At 36.3% G+C, this 23,005-nt stretch overlaps 1 protein-coding gene across 2 annotated transcripts in view; it reads left to right on the plus strand.

Annotated features, from left to right (window-relative positions):
- Nucleotides 1–23,005, plus strand: part of LOC101746640 (TATA-binding protein-associated factor 172) — a 63,933-nt gene that overhangs the window by 2,847 nt on the left and 38,081 nt on the right. For both annotated transcript variants that reach the window (XM_062673445.1, XM_038016718.2), the window contains exons 2-4: nt 3,400–3,440; nt 8,712–8,889; nt 21,810–21,873. In XM_062673445.1, the coding sequence (XP_062529429.1) occupies nt 3,430–3,440; nt 8,712–8,889; nt 21,810–21,873 (253 nt within the window). In that variant the 5' untranslated portion in view covers nt 3,400–3,429. The remainder of the gene's footprint in view (nt 1–3,399; nt 3,441–8,711; nt 8,890–21,809; nt 21,874–23,005) is intronic.

Here is a 23,005-nt window from a genome sequence, read left to right on the forward strand (position 1 = left end):
TGACAACTATTAATTAAGTAGATATAATAAAATTATTTAATCAACAACTAGTTTAAATTAATATAAGTATCGAAATTCGTGCAAAATTAGTGATGTCAATTAATTATATTATTTGCGTGCTTTCCAAGTGTTGTTATCATTAGTGCATAAACAAAGAGGTTCGACTTTTAATTAGTTTAATCTCATTTATTAACTCAACTTAAATTTTATTAAACAACGAATGAGAATGAAATCAAATCGGGCAGAATAAAATATTGCGAATAAGATTGTTTTTGTTTTATCACGAATTTTTGCATGGCATTTATTTACGTGAAACAAAAGTCTCGATTCACAAAATCGATAGAATTATTTCAATGATCCTTTGGTATCGAGATGAAAGTCGCCGATGTGACCCGTATATTGCAGGCAACACAACAAAGCATTTTAAAAAAAATATGAAGTTATAAGCAGAGAATTTTGATACGACAATCGTCTTTGCATTATTTTGCATGTAACTATTGAAACACGGTCTCTAAATATTAGAATGAAAGCCTAAACAATCTAGGGTTATTGTTTAACATCCGGTTTTATAAATAACAATACGGATTTCCCTGTAGCTGCGGTATGCGTTCCTGCGATAATGACATAGTTCCGTTCACGAATATGCTAATTTTTATGGTGCCTTACATAATTTAATTTGAACACGATTTATTTTAATACATCACCGGGTCCACTACGTCATTGAAGAATCGTTTTGGTAATCTCGAGTAACCTGATTAAATCTGAATGTTAGTGATTTGATTTGATTGATTATGATTACTATCTGTGCTTCTTGCATTACAGTTCACAAAAAAAGATTTGATAAATTCGAATGTTTTTAGATTTTTTAAAACATGTCCGAAAAAAAAAGTCTACAATAATAGTTTCGATTAGTTTAATAAGGTTAGAAAAATGTTAATATAGAAACCCTCACTGTTAAGTACAAAAAAAGAGTTAAAAAAAGAAAGTCACCGGAGTACCATGTCTCCAAAGAAGCTATAAATGTTCGCTTCGCTCATATGGCTAATGAACCATTTAAAATATATGATTATAACAACATTTTCCGATATATATGTGTTACATAGCGGAACGATATAATCGCGAATCGTGTGTAACTAGGCCGTTTATTTTATATTGCACTTGCGATAAGAAGCGTCGGCCCCAAAAATAAAATTATGTCAACGTTTTATGGACTCGTGTTATCTGAGAAAACTTTCTTTTGTTGGATCTGTCAATCAGGCGTATCTTATTGTGGAGCGCAGATTTTAAGGATTTTCGGTCGATGATAATGCAGATTCAGAACGTATTGATTGATATGTATAATCAGGTAATAATAATATGCAGATATATTTCGTGTTATACAATGAGAGGAAAATAACTCGGATTGAGCTATTTGAATGGTTCCTAAAAAGTCTAGATAGCACAAACTAAAAGTGCATGTTACACATATACGTACGTGTATCACACATAGGTATCTGCCTATTTCTGCCGTGAAGCAGTAATCGTTTCGGTTTGAAGGGTGGGGCAGTCGTTGTAGCTATACTTGATACCTTAGAACTTATATCTCAAGGTGGGTGGCGCATTAACGTTGTGGATGTCTATGGGCTCCGGTAACCACTTAACACCAGGTGGGCTGTGAGCTCGTCCACCCATCTAAGCTATAAAAAAATCTGCAGAAATTTGCGAAAAAAAAATTTTTTTTTATTTCTTCTTGCACGTAAAACATTTGAAATTCGTAATGAAACCCGAACTAGCGTACGAATAATCGTGGAAAATTACCAACGATCATTACCACGAGAATAAACAAATCTAAATATTTACACCGACTAAAGCTATGTACATACATACATACATCGCGCCCCTCGATCGAAGCTCTCGCCTGTGTACACGTACCGCAGGTGTCCAACAAGCGCGGCGCGGCGGGCCCGTCGATAACACGTCACGAACTAACTAACAAACGATCGCTTTGTTAATTATTCAATTGGAACGATCTCGCTTTAGTACTGGTAAATTGTGAAGTGACATTTTATGATGCGCGCGCACCGTGACACAAAATTAACAGAATGAAGTTGCCCACTAAATCGCTCAATACAATACGACCGACGTAACTTGGCGAGTCTGAATGTAGCCGCAGGTGAACTTTCCGAACCGTACCGAGAATTACCGAATTTATACGATTTCAAGAAAAGGGATGTCCAATATGCGTGTTTGAGGATGTTGTTTAAGCGATTTTTTTTTTCAAATTGATTAAAATTTAAATAAATAAAAAGAAATAAATTTAATAAAAATAAAGTATAACTTCTTACGCGCGTACATAAGTACACGCAGCCTTTTTTTTATATATGTATTCCGTACATGGATGCTAATCTGCATCTAAAATCATAATAGGAACACCTACATACTCCTTGTGATAAGGAATCGAAGGTTCGATTGTATAGTGTAAATGTTGTACAGGTTTACAGTATGCTTTGTTACCAGTAAGTCGTCGTGGCCTAAAGGATAAGACGTCCGGTGCATTCGTGTTGAAGCGATGCACCGGTGTTCAAATCCCTCAGGCGGGTACCAATTTTTCTAATGAAATACGTACTCAACAAATGTTCACGATTGACTTACACGGTGAAGGAATAACATCGTGTAATAAAAATCAAACCCGCAAAATTATAATTTGCGTAATTACTGGTGGTAGGACCTCTTGTGAGTCCGCGCGGGTGGGTACCACCACCCTGCCTATTTCTGCCGTGAAGCAGTTATGCGTTTCGGTTTGAAGGGTGGGGCAGCCGTTGTAACTATACTTGAGACCTTAGAACTTATATCTCAAGGTGGGTGGCGCATTTAAGTTCTAGATGTCTATGGGCTCCAATAACCACTTAACACCAGGTGGGCTGTGAGCTCGTCCACCCATCTAAGCAATAAAAAAAAGTAAAAGGCGATGTTTGGCCGTTGATGGAAAGACAATATTATCTTAATGGAGTGATAAGTGATTACCACATCAACAAAACGTTGGAATATCTAAATCGCTTATGATGTTCGCTTAGGAAGTATCTATATTATGTATTAATAATTCACGGATCATGTTATACCTCTGTGCTTGAATGCTTAACAGATTAACTAGAGGTAAAATGGTAACTTTTTGTATGTATTTATTAGAACGAAGCGTGACTGTCGTATTTGATTAGTTTTTAAAGTAAATACCCAAGCGATCCATCCATAGTTATGTTAAGAATTAGAAAAAAAATCGGTTATAAATTCGAATTAATAGTCGTAATTATAAAAGATAAAATAAAAACTGTTAACCTAATTTTAAAATGTCTTTATTGACCCAAAATGATCTCTTGATGATAAATTTTCACAATGCGTCTTTCAACATATTTTTTGTTGCAGTGAACTTTTGAACAAGACCGGCTTGTCATCATGAAGTCGCGGTAAGTATCACTATGTTCTCATTTACATATTAATATACATATTAGTACATTTAATACTACTAAAATACGTCGCAATGATTTTATATTATGTTATATTACTTATATACGTTATGTCATTTTGTTTATGCACTTATCGATGTATATATAAAATTAAAAAAGGATATTTGTCGTCGATCCTTTTCTAAACTATGCGATACTATCCGATTGCAAACAAATTTGGTGTTGCTGTTGACATTCCAAGGATAATTTCCCCTCCTGGTTGAACCTTTGCTCGGCCACCTGTCCTGGTGAAATTGGAAAGGCCTCCGGGCCCCCAGTAATCTTTCAATTATGAAAAAGGATAGTTTCTATCATAGTACCGTTTAATTTCGTCAGAGTAGTAGCTTCAAGTAATCGACGCTTTTCATACAAATATAGATTGCTATCGTGACCGGGTTTTACTAGTCTATCTATTTAGCTATCTATCATTAAACATATATGTATATAATAAATATACAATTCGATGTAAGTATTCTCTTTCCCTTATAGATTCCGAAACGGTTGGACTGATTTCGATAAAATTTTCAAACAAACCTTCTGATTGGCTTAGCTTGGCTTAGGTAGAGTTTCGTAGCGATCGATACTAGTATACTATCGATAATAGTATTTAAAGGTTTATTTGCTGACATCACTATTTGTAAACCAGGTAACCACTATTTGTAATCCAATTTAGTGTTTCAGATTTAAATATGTAATGACGGTGGTTTATTAACTGTTTAGTATCTGTGAAAGTACACTAATTTGGGAAAATGAAACAAACCCGCTGAACGTAACACCATTTGACTGAGATTATAATTCATCCCATATCATCTCATTTCATTTCGTTTTCATTTCATTTCATTTTATAATATTATCATTTTTCATGTAATAATTTTTTCATTAAAATTAAAATAAGACTTGACCTAAAGGTCTTAGTTACCAAGTCATAAAATACCTTTAAAAAAACCTCTTCTTCATTCGATGCAATTACGGTTAAGAATTCACTACTCATTGTGAAAAGCATATTAATTTTAGTGCGATAGAATACATTGTTAAGAATACATTACATTTTGCTTAGAGATTATTTTGCTGTCGTAAAGCTATCATAAGATAAAATTCGTATCATGAAAAACAAACTTCCGGAGAGCTGTAACAAGTCACAAACTTAAATTTTTTCGTTTCATTTCAAATCTAATCGAGGAAATTGTTTTCGTGTCCTTTTACACCGCTACACCATCATACAATATGCCATAGGTCTAACTTTTAATTAAGTTTCATAACAAAATTGAGTTCGAATGTATCATGTTGTTTTTTTTAAGAAAAAAAGAATGATCATTGTTATAACTTTTTTTTCCTACCTATTCTCTGGTAGGTTAATGAGCTATCCCAGCTACGCCCGCACGGGTAAGGGAGCTCACGGGCTCAACCTGAGAGAATTTGCTAACACTAGCCCTAGCAAGAGCAGTGCGTCGCAGAGTCTACCACTGCGGCACCGGATCGGGATCGCGACCCACGTGAAGATCCGGCGAGAAACTCAGTGGGCTTTTTTCTATCAACGAATGAAGTTTGATATGAAAAATTGTGACATGTTTGACTTGTCCTTCTTTAAACAAAGTTCGAAGAGAGTCTTCAGCGGTTAAGTGGTTACTGGAGCCCTCTAGACATCTACGACGTAAATGCGCCACCCACCTTGAGATATAAGTTCTAAAGTCTCAGTATAGCTACAACGGCTGCCCCACCCTTCAAACCGAAACGCATTACTGCTTCACGGCAGATATAGACAGGGTGGTGGTACCTACCCGCGCGTACTCACAACAGGTCCTACCACCAGTAATTACGCAAATTATAATTATTCGGTGAACTTGCGTCAGTGCGGATCCATTACTTAACGGGCTAATGTGACTTCAGTCACGCTCTTCGAATCGCTCTCTATTAAAGCCGATTTTATTACCAATAAAGATCGTTATTGACAATAGATATACCAGCCCACCTGTTCGTAGGCGGTAACCGTAACCCATTGGCTTTATTACAATACAACGTGACTTCTGAATTGACGCACAGCATGGAAAGAACACTTATTAGCAAAACGGCGCAATCTATAAAACATTTGAGTTTAGTCATACAGTAATAGATAGAAATATATTATACTTGAACAATGAATATACTTTGAATTACAAAGTAAAAAATACTTTTACGTACAATAGCAACTTGTTTTTTTCTTCTCCGTTTTGTATGCTATGTACCTACTTGTATCTATAAAACACCTTCGATTTTTTAAATAGATATTTTCAGTTCGTGCCGCAATTACTTCTTTCATATTCCCCTCGATTCGGTAAGGTGTGAGAGATCAATAGGATATTTTAAAATCTACCTATCCTCTTAAAATTTTCTTCTTTCTCTTGCGGACTTGCCTTGCTTTTTTTTTTTGCCCGGGTTGACGACCTCACAGCCCACCTGGTGTTAAGTGGTTACTGGAGCCCATAAACAACTACAACTTAAATGCGCCACCCACCTTGAGATATAAGTTCTAAGGTCTCAAGTATAGTTACAACGGCTGCCCCACCCTTCAAACCGAAACGCATTACTGCTTCACGGCAGAAATAGGCTGGGTGGTGGTACCTATCCGTTCGGGCTCACAAGAGGTCCTACCACCAGTTTGCCACTAAGTCGTCACTCAGGGTGGTACCATGTTACTGTTTTAAGAAAAGAAATATTATTGGGGTATTTTGTATGTTTACAACTTCACAACAATACTTTATTGAATGAAGTTAACCTAATTCAGTTCAGTGTCAATTTATCGGGATGATGTTGCTTTATTGTATAAATTGCCATTCACTTGTTTCACTGTTTAGCTGAAAATTAATTAATTTCGCACTTCTCTCGTTCAGACTTTCATTGTTATGGCTTTTTGTATTAAGCTTCAGTTGGATATATGTACTTACGTACATTTTGTACGTATATTATACTGTGTCAATATCACCGTATATTGTTATATTGTATATTGTCCATTGCAGTTTTATTGTTACAAACTTGAAGTGAATTTTGTTTTTATATTTCTGCCACTCGCACTGGTGCAGGTGCCGCCGAACCATATCTTTTAGTTGTTTTAACCCACAATGCCACCTCTGCCACTAGTTTCATAAGAAGCTATTCATTCGTTTCTGTGTGATTCTGAATGAACAAATATACATAAAAACAAGCAGGCCCGGCCACACGTTGCTGTAGCTAAGGTTTTTGTTTCTAAATAACACGTGGCCGGCTATGCTAATACTAAAAATTAACAAAGTAAGAACAATTGGATTTCACTGTATTGCGTTTACTACGAAATAAATTTCACTTATACCTTAGCGTCAGCAACACGTGGTGTTTATGCCATTAAATTGTAGCTTATGTGAAACGTTGGTATTTTTAACACAGCGCTATCTATGAGATATTAATGTACAACAGTATGAAAATTGTCTGTAAAAACCGATTTAAGGCGTCATCTGTTTTAGACTTATGAAACCTACAATTAATAACAATAATCAACATACCATTTTATTGTTAATTATTAAATATTGCAACCATTGATCAAGTAAAAACCATCCTATGAGTATGGCCTAAGTTAGAACAAAACACATATTTTAAAAAAAACATTAAAATCGGTTCAGTAGTTTAGGTCTCCATCGCGGACAAACAACGTGACACGTAATTTATATATATTATGATATATCAGTTAATTATTTCAAAAATAGTATTGATTGACAGGTATGCGAGCGCAATAACTTAAAATCCACTCATGAGCGGGCCTATAATTATGTGAAAATGATTCTCGAACTAAAGACAAGAAACATGAAAAACAAAAGTTTTTTTAGATAATGTAGTAAGTAATTGTGCAACTGACAAAAAATATTCCTGTATTTCATATCATTTCAAAGTAATATTCACCAAGAAAAATGACTTCAAAGACTCAAATGAATTCCTCCTCATACTGGTCTTCAGAATATTAGCCCAATATTGTATTTGCTACATTCCATAAAAATGTATATAATCTATTCTTTTTTATTAACAGCAGTATTTACTTTGTGTGATATTGTGTAATTATTGCCGACGTGTGCGTGTTGTATGTCGCATAGAAGAATATGCATCCAGTTATTTGTACAAGTGTTCAATACAATTGTTTAGTCACTAAGTGAACTTTAAATTTTATTGCTTTTTTTAATATAATTATGCTTAATTGTCTTTTGAAGCTAAATATCACAATATACATTTTTGTACGCGACTAATACCAACGGACATGAGAAATTTCTGCTTTCGTTTTTTTTTTTCTCCTATACTGATAGCCTTGGGAAGCTATATCTGGCTATATAGGCTATATAGGCTTGGGAGGTTACCGGACGAGTAGGTGAGCTCACGAGGTTCAAACCTGGCGAAGTTGCGAACACTGACTCTAGGAAGAGCAGTGCTTCACAGAATATACCACCGGATCGGAATCTTTCCAGGTCCCTCGCGATCCGCTGAGAAGATCCGGCGAGAAACTCAGTGGGCTGTGTCTGTGGGTTAGTTTACTCGCCGAGCCCTTCGTCGCAAGCGACGTATGTCGGCGTTAAGCCAGGGTTTTCACACATAAGTTCTTTTACAATGAAAATACAATACAATTCTATAAAACTTTAACATTACTTGTTTACAACAAAAAGCCACGCCTGAGTTATTCAGTAATTCTTACACAATTAGCCATTTTGTGTTGGTTATAGCAACTACAACTTCTTTTATACAAACAAATGTAATTACTGCGGAACAATTCACAAAATATAGCTTAATATTCACAATACATATTTTAGTGATTTTTACATGACTGACATTTAATTTATTTTACATGAATTACTTTTAAGTAATATTAACTAACATTGTTATTATCCAGCCTAATAATAGATGGCGCCAACAACATCATTGCATAACAATTACATTACTTAATTAAATTATTAGTACTGTTAATTATATTATAAATTATTATTAATATTTATGCTTTATTCATATTTAATCATTTATACAGTCATTTGTGCTTTTAAACAATAATATAAACATTAAACATATTCTGAACATTTTCACATCAAAACAGTGTCTGCTAATTATTAAATATTGTAAAATAACAATTTTGTTGCTAATAATAAATAAATATTAACATAGAATAAACTAAACAATATATTATTATGTTAATTACTGCCAATGGTGACGTTTGTGCCCATATTTACATGACTAAATTATTGTAAACAGATTGGATCGTCTTTTCGTCTTGCTGGAGGCCGGTGCGGGCTCGGCTACAAGGCGAGCGGCGGCGAGGCAGCTCGGCGAGGTCCAGAAAGCCCATCCCGAGGAGTTACACCGGCTCCTCGGCAGACTGATGACACATCTCCGCTCGCCAGCTTGGGAGACAAGAGTCGCTGCAGCTCAAGTGAGTGTTATTTTTATTGCCCTTGTAGGCAGACGAGTATACGGCCCACCTGTTGGTGAGTGGTTACCGTCGCCCATGGACACTTCAGCAATGCCAGGGGCAGAGCCAAGCCGCTGGCTACTGCTTAATACTCTCCACAAGCCTCGTTTGAAGAAGGACATGTTATAGCGCTCGGGAAACACCACGGAGGGGAGTTCATCCCAAAGCCAGATAGTACTTGGCAAAAAAGTTCACTGGAAACGCACTGTGGTTGGCCGCAGTGTCTCCAGGTAGTATGGATGAACTCTACTCCGCTGGCGGCCGGTGCGATGGTAAAAAGTAGGATTGGATATCTTCATAAACTACATATACCTGACTTTAGTGTCTTGTTACATATTCAACAAACTCAATAAATATCAATCAATATTGCTGTACTATTTCGAACGCGAGGCAATCTGCAGTTGTACACATGATTTTCATGAAAAATTAAGAGTCTACACATCCATAGATAGATCTATATAAATTTAATGACTTACGGTATCATAGTTGGTTCGACGAGACAGCCTCTTTATTTTCGCTACCTAACCGTTGCTAGCCGAAGGGGCTATTCCAAATATGTACCTAATATTAGTAGATGATCTCACAAGGTCAATTTGGCAGTGGCCCAGGGTGATTACCGAAGTTCAACGCGACTGACGCCATTCATCTTCCAAATATTGATTAAGCTGTTATCTGCCCGTAATTACACAAATATAACAAGAGAATCCTAATTTGGGGCCAAATTACCGTCTGTAATTTGACTCCGATTATTATTATTTATTTAAACAATTACATATACCTACACATTTACGGTTGACAGCGGCTTAGTTGAGACCCTGGCGTTGCTGATGTTCATGAGGGACGGTAACCACTTACCATCAGGTGAGCCGTATGCTCGTAAGAAAATATATAAAATCTCGAGCCGTCTAACCAATAAGGCCGCAAGGAAGATTCTAAAAGCTGAACTTTTAAGGTTGATACCCTGCTCTACCCTGTTTTTACTAGTGGTAGGACCTCTTGTGATTCCGCACGGGTAGGTACCACCACCCTGCCTATTTCTGCCGTGAAGCAGTAATGCGTTTCGGTTTGAAGGGTGGGGCAGCCGTTGTAACTATACTTGCGACCTTAGAACTTATATCTCAAGGTGGGTGGTGCATTTACGTTGTAGATGTCTAAGGGTTCCAGTAACCACTTAACACCAGGTGAGCTGTGAGCTTTTTCACTCATCTAAGCAAAAAAAAAACCTATATTGGGGCTTAAAAAATGCATAAAATTTAAAATGCTTAGATAAAAGTCACATTTTCGTAGAGAATATAAAAATACACAACTACCTTATGGATTATCTGTTGAATAAATGAATAATTACAGAGGTACCTGGTTTTTCTCGCGAATAAATTAAATTTATAAATATACATACATATATACAAATCAATTGCCACATGTAGCACAGAGCGGCGCTTGAGAACGACTCAACGATTTTAGTTCATTAATTTTTTGTTTGTCATCATTGTCAAGACCGGTTTGTATGTAACAAAAACTTTTGAAAATTCACGGGATGTTCATACAGTGAGCGATAGTCATAGCGGATCGCGATCAGATTTCACTGACATCATGATAATAAGATTTTTACATAAACGCTACATAATGTTAAATATTTTTTGTTTCTCTGTAACGATCTTGCATTTGACCTTCTTGAATCTATTTCGAGTTATGTTTTATTCATTAACTAGTTTACTGTAACGAGATCTTTAACTGGGTTTATTATTTGTTGTTGTTTTTTTAATCCTGTTTAATTGCCAGTATCAATGCTATAGATACAGCCCGATCTCATTGCCCTTGCACTGAAATAGAGATGTGGGATGCCCTACAAGAATACGTATCGAAATATCGATCATAATAATATGAGTAATGGGGATTTCTATGTAGCTTAAAACTCGCACTGCCCCTCCGTCTATGGACTAGTGCTCTGCAATAGAGATGAGGGATGCCCAACAAGAATACATATCGAAATATCAATCATATGAGTAATGGGGATTTTTATGTAGCTTGAAACTCGTATTGCCCCTCCACCTATGGACTAGTGCTCTGCAATAGAGATGAGGGATGCCCAACCAGAATACATATCGAAATATCGATCATATGAGTAATGGGGATTTTTATGTAGCTTGAAACTCGTATTGCCCCTCCACCTATGGACTAGTGCTCTGCAATAGAGATGAGGGATGCCCAACAAGAATACATATCGAAATATCGATCATATGAGTAATGGAGATTTTTATGTAGCTTGAAACTCGCACTGCCCCTCTACCTATGGACTAGTGCTCTGCAATAGAAATGAGGGATGCCCAACAAGAATACGTATCGAAATATCGATCATAAGAGTAATGGGGGTTTCACAAACAAAATTAGATGCCGTTGCCACCAGTAAAAAGGGATTTACAGCATATGGTTAATAAATCTAAATTACATTGCGTATCTTCATTTTTATTTGAATAATTCTAATCTAATCTAATTTAATCTCCATGATGTGTTAAACGTAACAAAAGTGAAAATGTGCCAATGCTCTTTATGTAAATTCGAAAGTGCAAACAAGTTGTTCTTGAAATCTTTTAATCTCTTTTAATCAAGTTTAGATATTTTTAATCGGTGTTTATTTTTATTAAATTTATCATTTCTTGTTTTTTATTAGTAAGATAGGTGAATGTATTCACGGCGTATCTTGTTACCAGGGGAGCCCATAGATATAACAATGTAAATGCGGAGGTATAGGTATGCTTCGCGGCAGAAAAAGCAGGGTTGTCGTTGGTACCTACCGGTCTGGTCTCACTATTTGGGTTCTAGGATCAGTATGTTTGTATAAAAATAAAGAAAAATGACGGTCAATCTGCTATTTGCTGCTGACTGGTTTGAATCCTCTTTATTATCATGAGGAACGATACTTTAGTTTTTTCTTCGGTTTATGCGAATCTCAGATATCGTTAAATCTGATTTTATCGTTCATATTTATATATATTTTCGATAAGTACACCGCATTCAATTTATTTCCTAAAATGATTATTGTCCACCGAAGAGATCGCTCTTAGCCATAAGACTGACTAGACTACCCATTATACATTTGTATTTAATTTTTGGCATTTGTGTTTTTTTTTGTGTACAATAAAGCACACTTTACCCTACTTTTACGGCTCAGACTGTTTTATTTTATTTTATTGTCAATATATTATATTACTTTTTCACTTGTATCTCACCCAGTACTAATGATTCGAATTTTGGAAATCGGAATCGAAATTCGAATTACATTTTGTAGAAAACTAAGCTGTGGATACTGCGAATAGATCGTGCGAAAATGTTATGACTTTAAGAAAGTCTTAATTGCACACCTGTACCTTGGTCCGACGTTATTTTCAATTTTACGAACCTCTGGCTATAAAACCTGAAGACGTACACAACTGTCGTAAGATTTTCACTTTGACAATGTTATTGCTTAAACAATGGTTTACCTAACATCCGCCTTTTTACAATGACATCGGCCGTCCATTTGACGACATCAGGTTATTTGGCCGAGCTGTTGAAAAACTAGATAACATATACAGTTGTTAACTATCAGCTTACGACAATTCGATGTTTTGACTAAGAACTTTTGTAATAGCATGATGCTATTTTCAGGATTTATATTTATATATTTATTACTGGTGGTAGGACCTCTTGTGAGTCCGCGCGGGTAGGTACCACCACCCTGCCATTTCTGTCGTGAAGCAGTAATGCGTTTCGGTTTGAAGGGTGGGGCAGCCGTTGTAAACTATACTGAGATCTTAGAACTTATATCTCAAGGTGGGTGGCGCATTTACGTTGTAGATGTCCATGGGCTCCAGTAACCGCTTAACACCAGGTGGGCTGTGAGCTCGTCCACCCATCTAAGCAATAAAAAAAAATGGAGTCCCAGACAGGAGTCACAGATAGTCAAAAGCAATATGATGATCTAACCTTGCATTTTTATTAATCTAACACTCTCCGATGTTTCGCTTACTTTAATGGCTTTTATGAATTTTACACGCGACAAAATGGATGGATTGGCATTGGGAATGTCAGAAATTGTAATTCCAATGAAATGCAACTAGAAATTAACTAGAAACCGTTTTTTCACTGTACGTAATCGGGTATAAACAATTGTATAGGTATGTATTGTATATGAACACTGATTTTATCGTTATGAGTTTATCTTACTAAGCAAAGAAATCGAAGAGTTCTTGACAGGACAAAGAAATGAGACTTGTATATAATCTCGAAATGTTATTGTTCTATAATAATATCTACAGAGTTAAATTATGTTGAAAGTGCCTGTCGCAAGGCTTGATGTGTGGACGAGCTCACAGCCCACCTGGTGTAGTGGTTACCAGAGCCCATAGACATCTACAACGTAAATGCCGCCACCCACCTTGAGATATGAGTTCTAAGGTCTCAGTATAGTTACAACGGCTACCTCACCCTTCAAACCGAAACGCATTACTGCTTCACGGCAGAAATAGGCAGGGCGGTGGTACCTACCCGTGCGGATTCCCAAAAGATCCTACCACCAGTGATTACGCAGATTATAATTTTGCGGGTTTGATTTTTATTACACGATGTTATTCCTTCACCGTGGAAGACAATCGTGAACGTTTGTCGAGTATGTATTTCATTAGAAAAATTGGTACCCGCCTGCGGGATTCGAACACCGGTGCATCGCTACATACGAATGCACCGGACGTTTTATCCTTTAGGCCACGACGACTTCAATGATTTGCAATTCTTTAAACAAAACAAGAAATTCGCACTCACAAACCAAGGTTTGTTTACGCTCAAATCGAACGTTGCTCTAATAAATGCATCTAGCAAGTTCAATTAATTATTAGCCTTTGATAAACGATCATCAATATAAATCATACACAGATAATAATATTATGTACCTATAACACACGTGATTACGAATCCGGTTTGTCCCCTTAAAGTGACGTAAAGTTAAGTAAAACTCCGCTCAATATAGAGCGAACTAGAACATTCTATCATTAGCAGACGTTTTACTAAGAGCACACTATACAATGATTTATTAATGTATTATCATAACAGAATGGAAACAAGTGCTTGATGCAATGTGTTTTTAGATTCGTTCATACTTTTTAATGCGCTTTCATTTAATTGAACTTTTATATATCTAGATATGTATGTAATGGAACTTTTTAACGTAATTTTCATCTTCAAGACGTTTGATTATAATTATCTTGGAACATTTGCGAACTTATCAATAATTAATATTATTAACTTAATTTACTGACCAGCCAAAACCAAACCATATTTTCTAGATACCTTTTATTTTAATAATTTACTGATCAGAATCAGAATGATTTTAATTGGTTATTTGGCCTATTGGTTATTCGAGCGCGGTTTTTTTTAGTTTTTAGCCCGTGATTACTCTGTAAATGTGCAAACTATATCTCAAGCCGCTTGTTATTAAATACTTAAAGCTAAACACTGGCAAAATGATCTGAATACATCCACGCAACCTCGAATAAGCTCCATATGACCTTCCGCCATCTTCCGCGTTATACATAATATTTTTAAATGTAAATATATTTAAAAAATATAAATATTTTTTTTTGTTTTAAATCAACAATCTTGGAAGTAGTACATCGCAATTCAGACTTTTATTTTCTTTATTCTTGTCCGTCTGTCATTTGTTTGGAAGATATCGTTTTAAGCGATGTGACTATACCCGGACCTTAGAACTCATATCTCAAGGTGGGTGGATGGCGGCATTTACGTTGTAGATGTCTATGGGCTCCAGTAATCACTTAAGACCAGGTGGGCTGTCGAAGCCGCCTGTTGTACTTGTTAACGATAAGTCTACCTATTTACTTAATTATCTTCGTAAATAGTAAATATAGACATAAATGGCATAGACAAAACATTCATTTTCTCCACGAATTATCAACCGGTTTTCTTTAGAAAACGAATTTAAATCTTTGTCAGCGATTATGGTCGAGATTCTCTCATTGGCCATACACTATTAACATTTTCAGGGATATTGGCACATGTACATTTGCACGGCTGGTCTTATTTTTATTATTTATATATTATAAAATAGCTCTAAATAGTCACATGTGGTCATAATTTTTTTTAACTGAATATTCACTATTTTTGATGCTTTTTTGACTTTTTGAACTGTTTTAAATATAAAATGAATAAATCGCAATGAAGAATAAATGAATAAATGAAATTCATATTTTTGGTTTTTATTTTTAATATCGTCCCTGATGAGCTTAAATCTAAACAGCCGCGAGCAAGTTTGAATGTACTTGGTGTACCTATTGACCCGTTAAATAATGTCACTAGTGATGGTCATGTCACAGTTAATAGAACAATTATAATGGGACACGAGAAGCGCAGGATGTCGTCACTTAAAATTAACGTTTTGTTGGGCTTTTTTAACGCTACCAATCAACTAATAGTTTGCGACGAAATCGCCTAATATTTTATTAAATGCAACACTTTTTGTACGGTAATTGGACGTGCTGATTTTTCAAATTGCATTTAGAAACTAAATTATATATGTATGAAGAATGTGTTGGTGTAAAATGTTTGTTTTTTTTTTTTTGTTTTTTTTTTCCTACCCATGCTGATAGCCTTGAGAGGTTATTTCAGCTTCACCCAAACGTGTGTAGGTGAGCTCACGGGGCTCAAACCTGACGACGTTGCTAACACGAACCCTAGCAAGAGCCTTGCTTCGCAGAACCTACCACCGGATCGGAAACGCGACCCACTGAGAAGATCCAGCGAGAAACTCAGTGGGCTGAAATGTTTGTATTGACCGATAGTTGCATTACTTTTTTCTACCTATTTACTAATAGCCACGAGTCTAGTTTTTCTGTTTTCATCGAACTGGTAAACGAGTTCTAGGACCTCAGCCTGAGAGATTTTGCTAAGGGCTGCCCTAGCAAGATCAATGGTTCGCTGAATCTAATGACAGATCGCAATCGCGACCCACTGAAAAAAATCGGCGCGGAACTTAGTGGCTTGTTTGCATTACATTCTGGTGTCGAATTTTGACCAACCTTGGGCTTCCTCTGCTCATTTAATCGAGCAAAAAAAAAATTGTACATCTTAAAATCCTATTTCGGGAGATTATCCCGTTCTTTTTTTAATTTTACATACTATCCGGTTCGTTTTTCAAAAATCGATAATTTTATCGTAACGCGCCTGGTCAGTTATCGCACCGCAACTTGGCCGGGTCGGTCCGTCATAAATCACAATGATAGAGCGTTTGTATATTATACAGATAATCTTTTGCGTTTTCGTTATTGCCTACGAAACTAAAATTGCTGTCTACTGATATTTACATACGTAGATATGCTTCACGGTTAAAACGGGGTACTGTGATTTTGCCTTTCAGATAGATATGCTTCACGGTTAAAACGGGGTACTGTGATTTTGCCTTTCAGAAGAACTTACCCTACTAACGAACTACCCTTTCAGTGCTTCACATGTTTTGCAGAAATTGCTAAAGGATTTTTGAACAAAGTGCCATGTAAAAAAGTTGAAATAAAAAAATTAATAAAAATTCTATGCTAAATTCACAGCTAAATAATTTTATGTGGTTATTTTCAAATGTTAATAACTTATTAAAAATGTGATAAAAGCTCGCGCTTATTCTGCCCGTACAGCTAGAAACCTAAACTGCGCAAAACGTCGCTATTCCGACGCTCCGCACTTTATACGCATGAATAGAGTCGATCTACCGACGGTTCACACTCAAGGTTAATAATATATTAATAGTTACCATTACTCGATATAATTTTAATATTTATTGAAAACACATATGAGTCAGTAGTGATGTTTCTCTATTCCAAAACGATGTCATTATTTGTCATTTGGTGTTTACGTCATGTATTGTATGAATAATTTTAGTAAGTAAGTAATTATGTATACTGGTGGTAGGACCTCTTGTGAGTTCGCGCGGTGGGGTACCACCACCCTACCCATTTCTGACGTGAAGCAGTAATGCGTTTCGGTTTGAAGGGTGGGGCAGCCGTTGTAACTATACTTGAGACCTTAGAACTTATATCTCAAGGTGGGTGGCGCATTTACGTTGTGGATGTCTATGGGCTCCAGTAACCACTTAACACCAGGTGGGCTGTGAGCTCGTCCACCCATCTAAGCAATAAAATAAAAAAAACAACTTTGCCCCTACAACTTAACGTGTCAATCTTTGCCGATATCGAAATAACTGTTTGGAAATTTATGTTCAATCAAAAAACGAATGTTCTATTATATAATAACAATAATAGTTTCTAATACAGAACTGATGTAAATCTATCAGTTCACCTAGTTTAATGAATTTGTTTTGCATAATATTCTAATCGCTTCGTTATCGGCCATGCCTTGAACCGAACGTGGACCTGCAGCGTAAACAATACGATAGTGCAACTATGCAATAAAATGGAGCAAGTGATTCTCGTGTTCCTATGTTTTCAACAAACAATTATAACATAACAGCATTACCCTATACCTATACGAGTATATATACGTAAGCATTACCTATAAAAACATTTAAACGTTTTAAATCTAGGGTAGGCAATACCGTCTTTACCATAAGCACACACGGGGCCCGTGCCCAGGGCCCCCATTCTCAAGGGGCCCCGAAAGACCGACAATTTCTCTCACACGTTTTTTCTCAAAACATTTTTGTGGGCACATTACACTTTTTTCACAAATCAGTAATCAAAAGGTATTACTTATTAGTATTTAATACAAGGCATATACTATGCCTGTAATAGAAGATTTTGCTCAACAGAAATCCCGAAAGAAACCGTTATCGAAATCGTAACCAAAAAACCAGCAGCATTCTAATATCATTAATGACATATTATATCATACTTTATTTGATTACCTATAATAGATGGTCTCATACTCAGTTTTTTTTATTTATTATATGTAGTTCGTTTTTTTTACTTTCCAAAAGGGCCTCAAATTCTTGTGTGCCCAAGGGCCCCATCTTAGTTTAAGACGTCCCTGAGGATAGATCGTGATTATAATGCACTGTTATTTCAGTTCTTAATTTAGGTGATGGTATTCCTGTTTTTCCCCTACTTATTCGCTGTTAACCTAAGGGGCTATTCCAGATACGCCCAGACTGTAAGATTTGAAGGGTGGGGCAGCCGTTGTAACTATACTTGAGATCTTATAACTTATACCTCAACGTGGGTGGTGCATTTACGTTGTGGATGTCTATGGGCTCCAGTAACCACTTAACACCAGGTGAGCTGTGAGCTCGTCCACCTATCTAAGTAATAAAAAAAAAGATGAGCTCACGGGTTCAACCTAAGAGAATTGCTAACACTAGCCCTAGTAAAAGCTGTGCTTCGCAGTTTCTACCACCGGATCGGAATCGCGATTCGCTGAGAGGATCTGGCGGGAAACACAGTCGGCTGTGTCTATGGGTTAGTTCTCTTTGGAGTAGTTCATTCGTAGTAGGACGGTGACCGGTTATTCCTATTACGGTCTGAGTTGCAAGCAGCATCAGCCAATCATCTTGCAAACTCATTTAACTAATTTTTCCTACTGTGTCAATTCGAAATTCTAATTTTCAAGACACTGACATCTGTTTGTATCCTTGAACTATTTTCCTTATCGAGTCAACGCAGCAAGAAATATATGAAAGAAAAAAAACCTTCGTAAAACAAAGAAATTAATGCTTGTGGCACTCGTCGAGTTATGAAAAACAGTTTATATATTATTATGTATTACATTCAACTACTAATTTTTTGTTACTTTAGAAACGTATTTTACAATGCGTTATTTTTAAGACCCCCTAAAAATTTATTCAAGTCATTAAATTAACGTGAGTATTCATGGACGTATGGGATTTGTCTTTTGCTGTTTGTTACATTAATATTTAATTATAATTTAGATAAAAATCGATTCGTCTTGTACGTAGGAGAATTTGAAGTCGTCGTGGCCTAAAAGATAAGACATCCGGTCCATTCGTATCTACTAGCATCGTACCAATTTTTCTAATGAAATACAACGTACTTAACAAATGTTCACGATTGACTTCCGCGGTGAAAGAATAACACCGTGTAGAAAAAATAAAACCCGCAAAATTATGATTTGCGTAATGACTGGTGGTAGGACCTCGTGTGAGTCCGCACGGGTAGGTAGCACAACTCCACCTATATCTGCCGTGAACTAGTAATGCGTTTCGGTTTGAAGGGTGGGGCAGCCGTTAAATAAATAAATAAATATATACTATAACAATCACACCACGTTAACTGGTCCCGTGATAAGTTCGTAAAGAACTTGTGTTACAGGTACCAGATAACGGAAATAAATGTAAGATTTTTATTATACACATACATATATTTAAGAGACATCCATAACCCTGGAAAATACATTTATATTTATCATACAAATACTTTCCCTTGGCGGGATACCAACCCGCGACCCCCTTGTGTAGTGACCATGTCACTTGCCACTACACCAGACGGCCGTTTAAGTTTTTAACTATACTGTAAACTTAACTAAACTTACTAAAGTAAAATTACTGTAAACTTACTTATACTAAACTTTTTGTAACTATACTGAGATTTTTGAATTCATATCTCAAGGTGGGTGGCGGTATTTACGTTGTAGCTGTCTATGGGCTCCAGTAACCACTTAACACCAGGTAGGCTGTGAGATCGTCCACCTATCTAAGCATTAAAAAAAGTGTATTGTTTACTCTCTTGTGCACAATTTTATTAACATGTCATTGAAGATTGTTACAGAAATCAGTAACGATTATGATTATTGTGATTCGAAAGATCGCTTGCTTCACATATCGATAAATGCATTTCAACTTTACCGCATAAGAGCGAAGGGGCGATTTTTGCTCATTCATAAAATTGAGACTTGCGACCTGTTCACACGACAGCTTTATAAATACAAAAGAATTGAACTGAATTGTTATTTGCCACAATGATGTTCAATATGTATTCAATTTATCGCAACCGTGTACGAATTGACAAATGCATCATTTGTGTCGCAAATTTATTGATTGCCCGGAATCTTCGGTTCATTTTGTTTATCAAGTATGTATAGATAGATATGTGGCGGGTAACCATCATACAACATTTGCAACCGAGCAATATCACCCGCTCGGTGGAAGATCTTACCTTTGTCGTATACCTACAGATATATTAATAGTGTTTGACGTTTGTTACGAGTGAGCAACTCTCTCGATTACTCGGGCCGTTGGAGCGGAAACTTTATTGTTTTAGTGGTGGTAGGCCGTATTGTAAGCCCACGCGGGTAGGTAGACACCTTCTCCCCGCGAAGTAGTTTAATTGGTCACGTCCTTGCGGATCCATCAGATCCAATAAACCTTGCATTAGACACCTTTAACACTAGGAGTAGGGACCCCGGTAACCGTACTCATCGAACACGGCATAGAGCTCGACGTGCAACCTAACTTAACATCAGCCTGCTCAGTTTCTCGCTGGATCTTCTCAGCGGGTCGCGATTCCGATCCGGTAGTAGATTCATTCATTCGCGAAGCAGCTACTCTTGAGTTGTTAGGTCTCCTTTGCAGGCGCTCGGGTAGCTGTTAGCAAATGACACCCCTCCTGGCTGAGCCCTTGCTCGCCCACCTGCCCTGGTAAAATTGGAAAGCCCTCCTGGCCATCAGTAATTTCTCAAACATAAAAAAAAGTTTAATTAAGAATTTGACTTGATGTTCTAAGTTGGGTTAACATCAGATGGATCGTGTGCTCGTTCACTCGTATATGCAATCTATATATATAAAAATGAATTGCTGTTCGTTAGTCTCGCTAAAACTCGGGAACGGCTGGACCGATTTGGCTAATTTTGGTCTTGAATTATTCGTGGAAGTCCAGAGAAGGTTTAAAAAGAGAAAATATAAAAAAGCTCGGAATTCTCGTTCGAGATATGAAGTAGGTACTTGATGTCTAAAATTTCGACTTAAGCAGGCGCGATTTGTGAATATATTTTTCGAGGAGTCAAAAAATAAAATAAAATTTGATTTATGTTTTATAGTAGATACATATTTACTGAAATTAAACTACTTCTTCGAGTTCGGGGAATTCCATGTAAGACGTAATTATACGAATATTTGACTAACTTTGTATAGTCTGTTCTTTGAAATTTGAATTATCTATACTAATATTATAAAGCTGAAGAGTTTGTCTGAATGCGCTAATTTTAGGAGCTACTGGTCCAATTTGAAAAATTCTTTCAGTGTTAGATAGCCCATTTATTAAGGAAGGCTAAAAGGCTATAATATAACATTACGGTAAAACCGATACAAGTGGAGCACCAATAAACAATGTTTCAAAATATTTTCACTCTCTACGTAAATGAAGCGGGAGGTAAAATTTTGCGTTATGCCAAAGTAACTATTCCACGCGGACGGAGTCGCGGGCAAAAGCTATTCGAGTACTAAATTACTAAATAATGTACTAAATTGCCTTCACAGGGAAATAACATTTTTTTCGAGTTACAAAATCTAAATAATTCGAGATTTCGAGTATTTGGGCGTTTAGTGGAAGAAGAATGATAATTTTTTTTTCGACTTACTGAGGATTTCATAGGATAGGATAAAGATTCAACCGTATCACCATAGATCAATTTTTTTTTCATTTATATTCAAACCGAATATTTTTAAGTTTGAAATATCCTCAAGGTGCATAATGTTATTAACTTTGATCACTCCCTTTTTAGTTTATCAATAATAATTACTCATCCTGCCAACATAATATAGTCGATAGAATAAAATACTATCTTTGTTTCAATTACGACATCCAAAGCGTTCTCGGCATTCATTCATTCTCCACTGTACAGGAATTTTAATGACGTTTTATTGCATTTCGCAGGCGGTCGAAGCGATCCTATCGAACGTTCCGGAATGGCATCCGACACCGCTGGCGGATAAGAAAGGTCAGTCAGTGTATATTATTATTAGTTCCAGACAGTGTAAAAAGACAACGTGGGCATCTCTCAATGCTCCGCCATCTTGGGTGAATTAGAAACGAATAGAACGTTCTGGATTCACTTTTAAATTTTCTCGTTTATCACTAATAAGTTTCATTATTATAAAGTTTTGCGGTTTATATTTCCATCGAAACCGGCCTGTATTCTGTCTAAAAATACCCTACGACTTGTTTATTGTTCGATATACGAATTTATAGATTTTGCTGTAAGTTTTATAAATACTTTATTCTTCCTTAAGATAAGCTGAAAATAATATTGTTTTTTTTTGTTTTTTCCTTTAATGGTCGAAGGATTACTTCTGGCCCGGAGGCCTTTCCATAATATTATGATGACGCGTGTCGTATAGACTTGTGGATTCATTAATCTATGGTTGTTTTTTTCGTTTCACGAATTGCAACAGCTATTTATGTATACGCCCAATGGTGGGCGATTAGTAGTACTATTTACGAATGAGCGCGTATTCCTGTAATATTTAGAAATGATTTTTTTGTGATATAATTTTTTTTTTTTTTTTTTTTTATTGCTTAGATGTTTGGACGAGCTCACAGCCCACCTGGAGTTAAGTGGTTACTGGAGCCCATAGACATCTACAACGTAAATGCGCCACACACCTTGAGATATAGTTCTAAGGTCTCAGTATAGTCACAACGGCTGCCCCACCCTTCAAACCGAAACGCATTACTGCTTCACTGCAGAAATAGGCGGGACGGTGGTACCTACCCGTGCGGACTCACAAGATGTCCTACCACCAGTTCTGTCGTGCTCCATGTCCATGCATTTATGTTAAATTTTTATATGATTAATTTGAAAAATTATGCAGTTGTTGGCATTATAAGGAAGTTTTCTCATATACTATCAAATAAAGAAGTGGCGAGCGAGTAATAAAAAAAATAGTTAAAAATTATTACGCGAAAGTGACTACGTAGCATGCTTTCTAAGTGGCGCTAGTACTTATATCAGAACACCTTAGTTAATTACGCTCTGCCTATTTCCGCCGCGACTAAATAATATGAGTTTCAATTTGAATCAAATACTATATTTTCGTTTTTTTTTTTATTGCTTAGATGGGTGGAAGAGC

This window comes from Bombyx mori, chromosome 17, assembly GCF_030269925.1.
Source record: "Bombyx mori chromosome 17, ASM3026992v2".
NCBI lineage: Eukaryota > Metazoa > Arthropoda > Insecta > Lepidoptera > Bombycidae > Bombyx > Bombyx mori.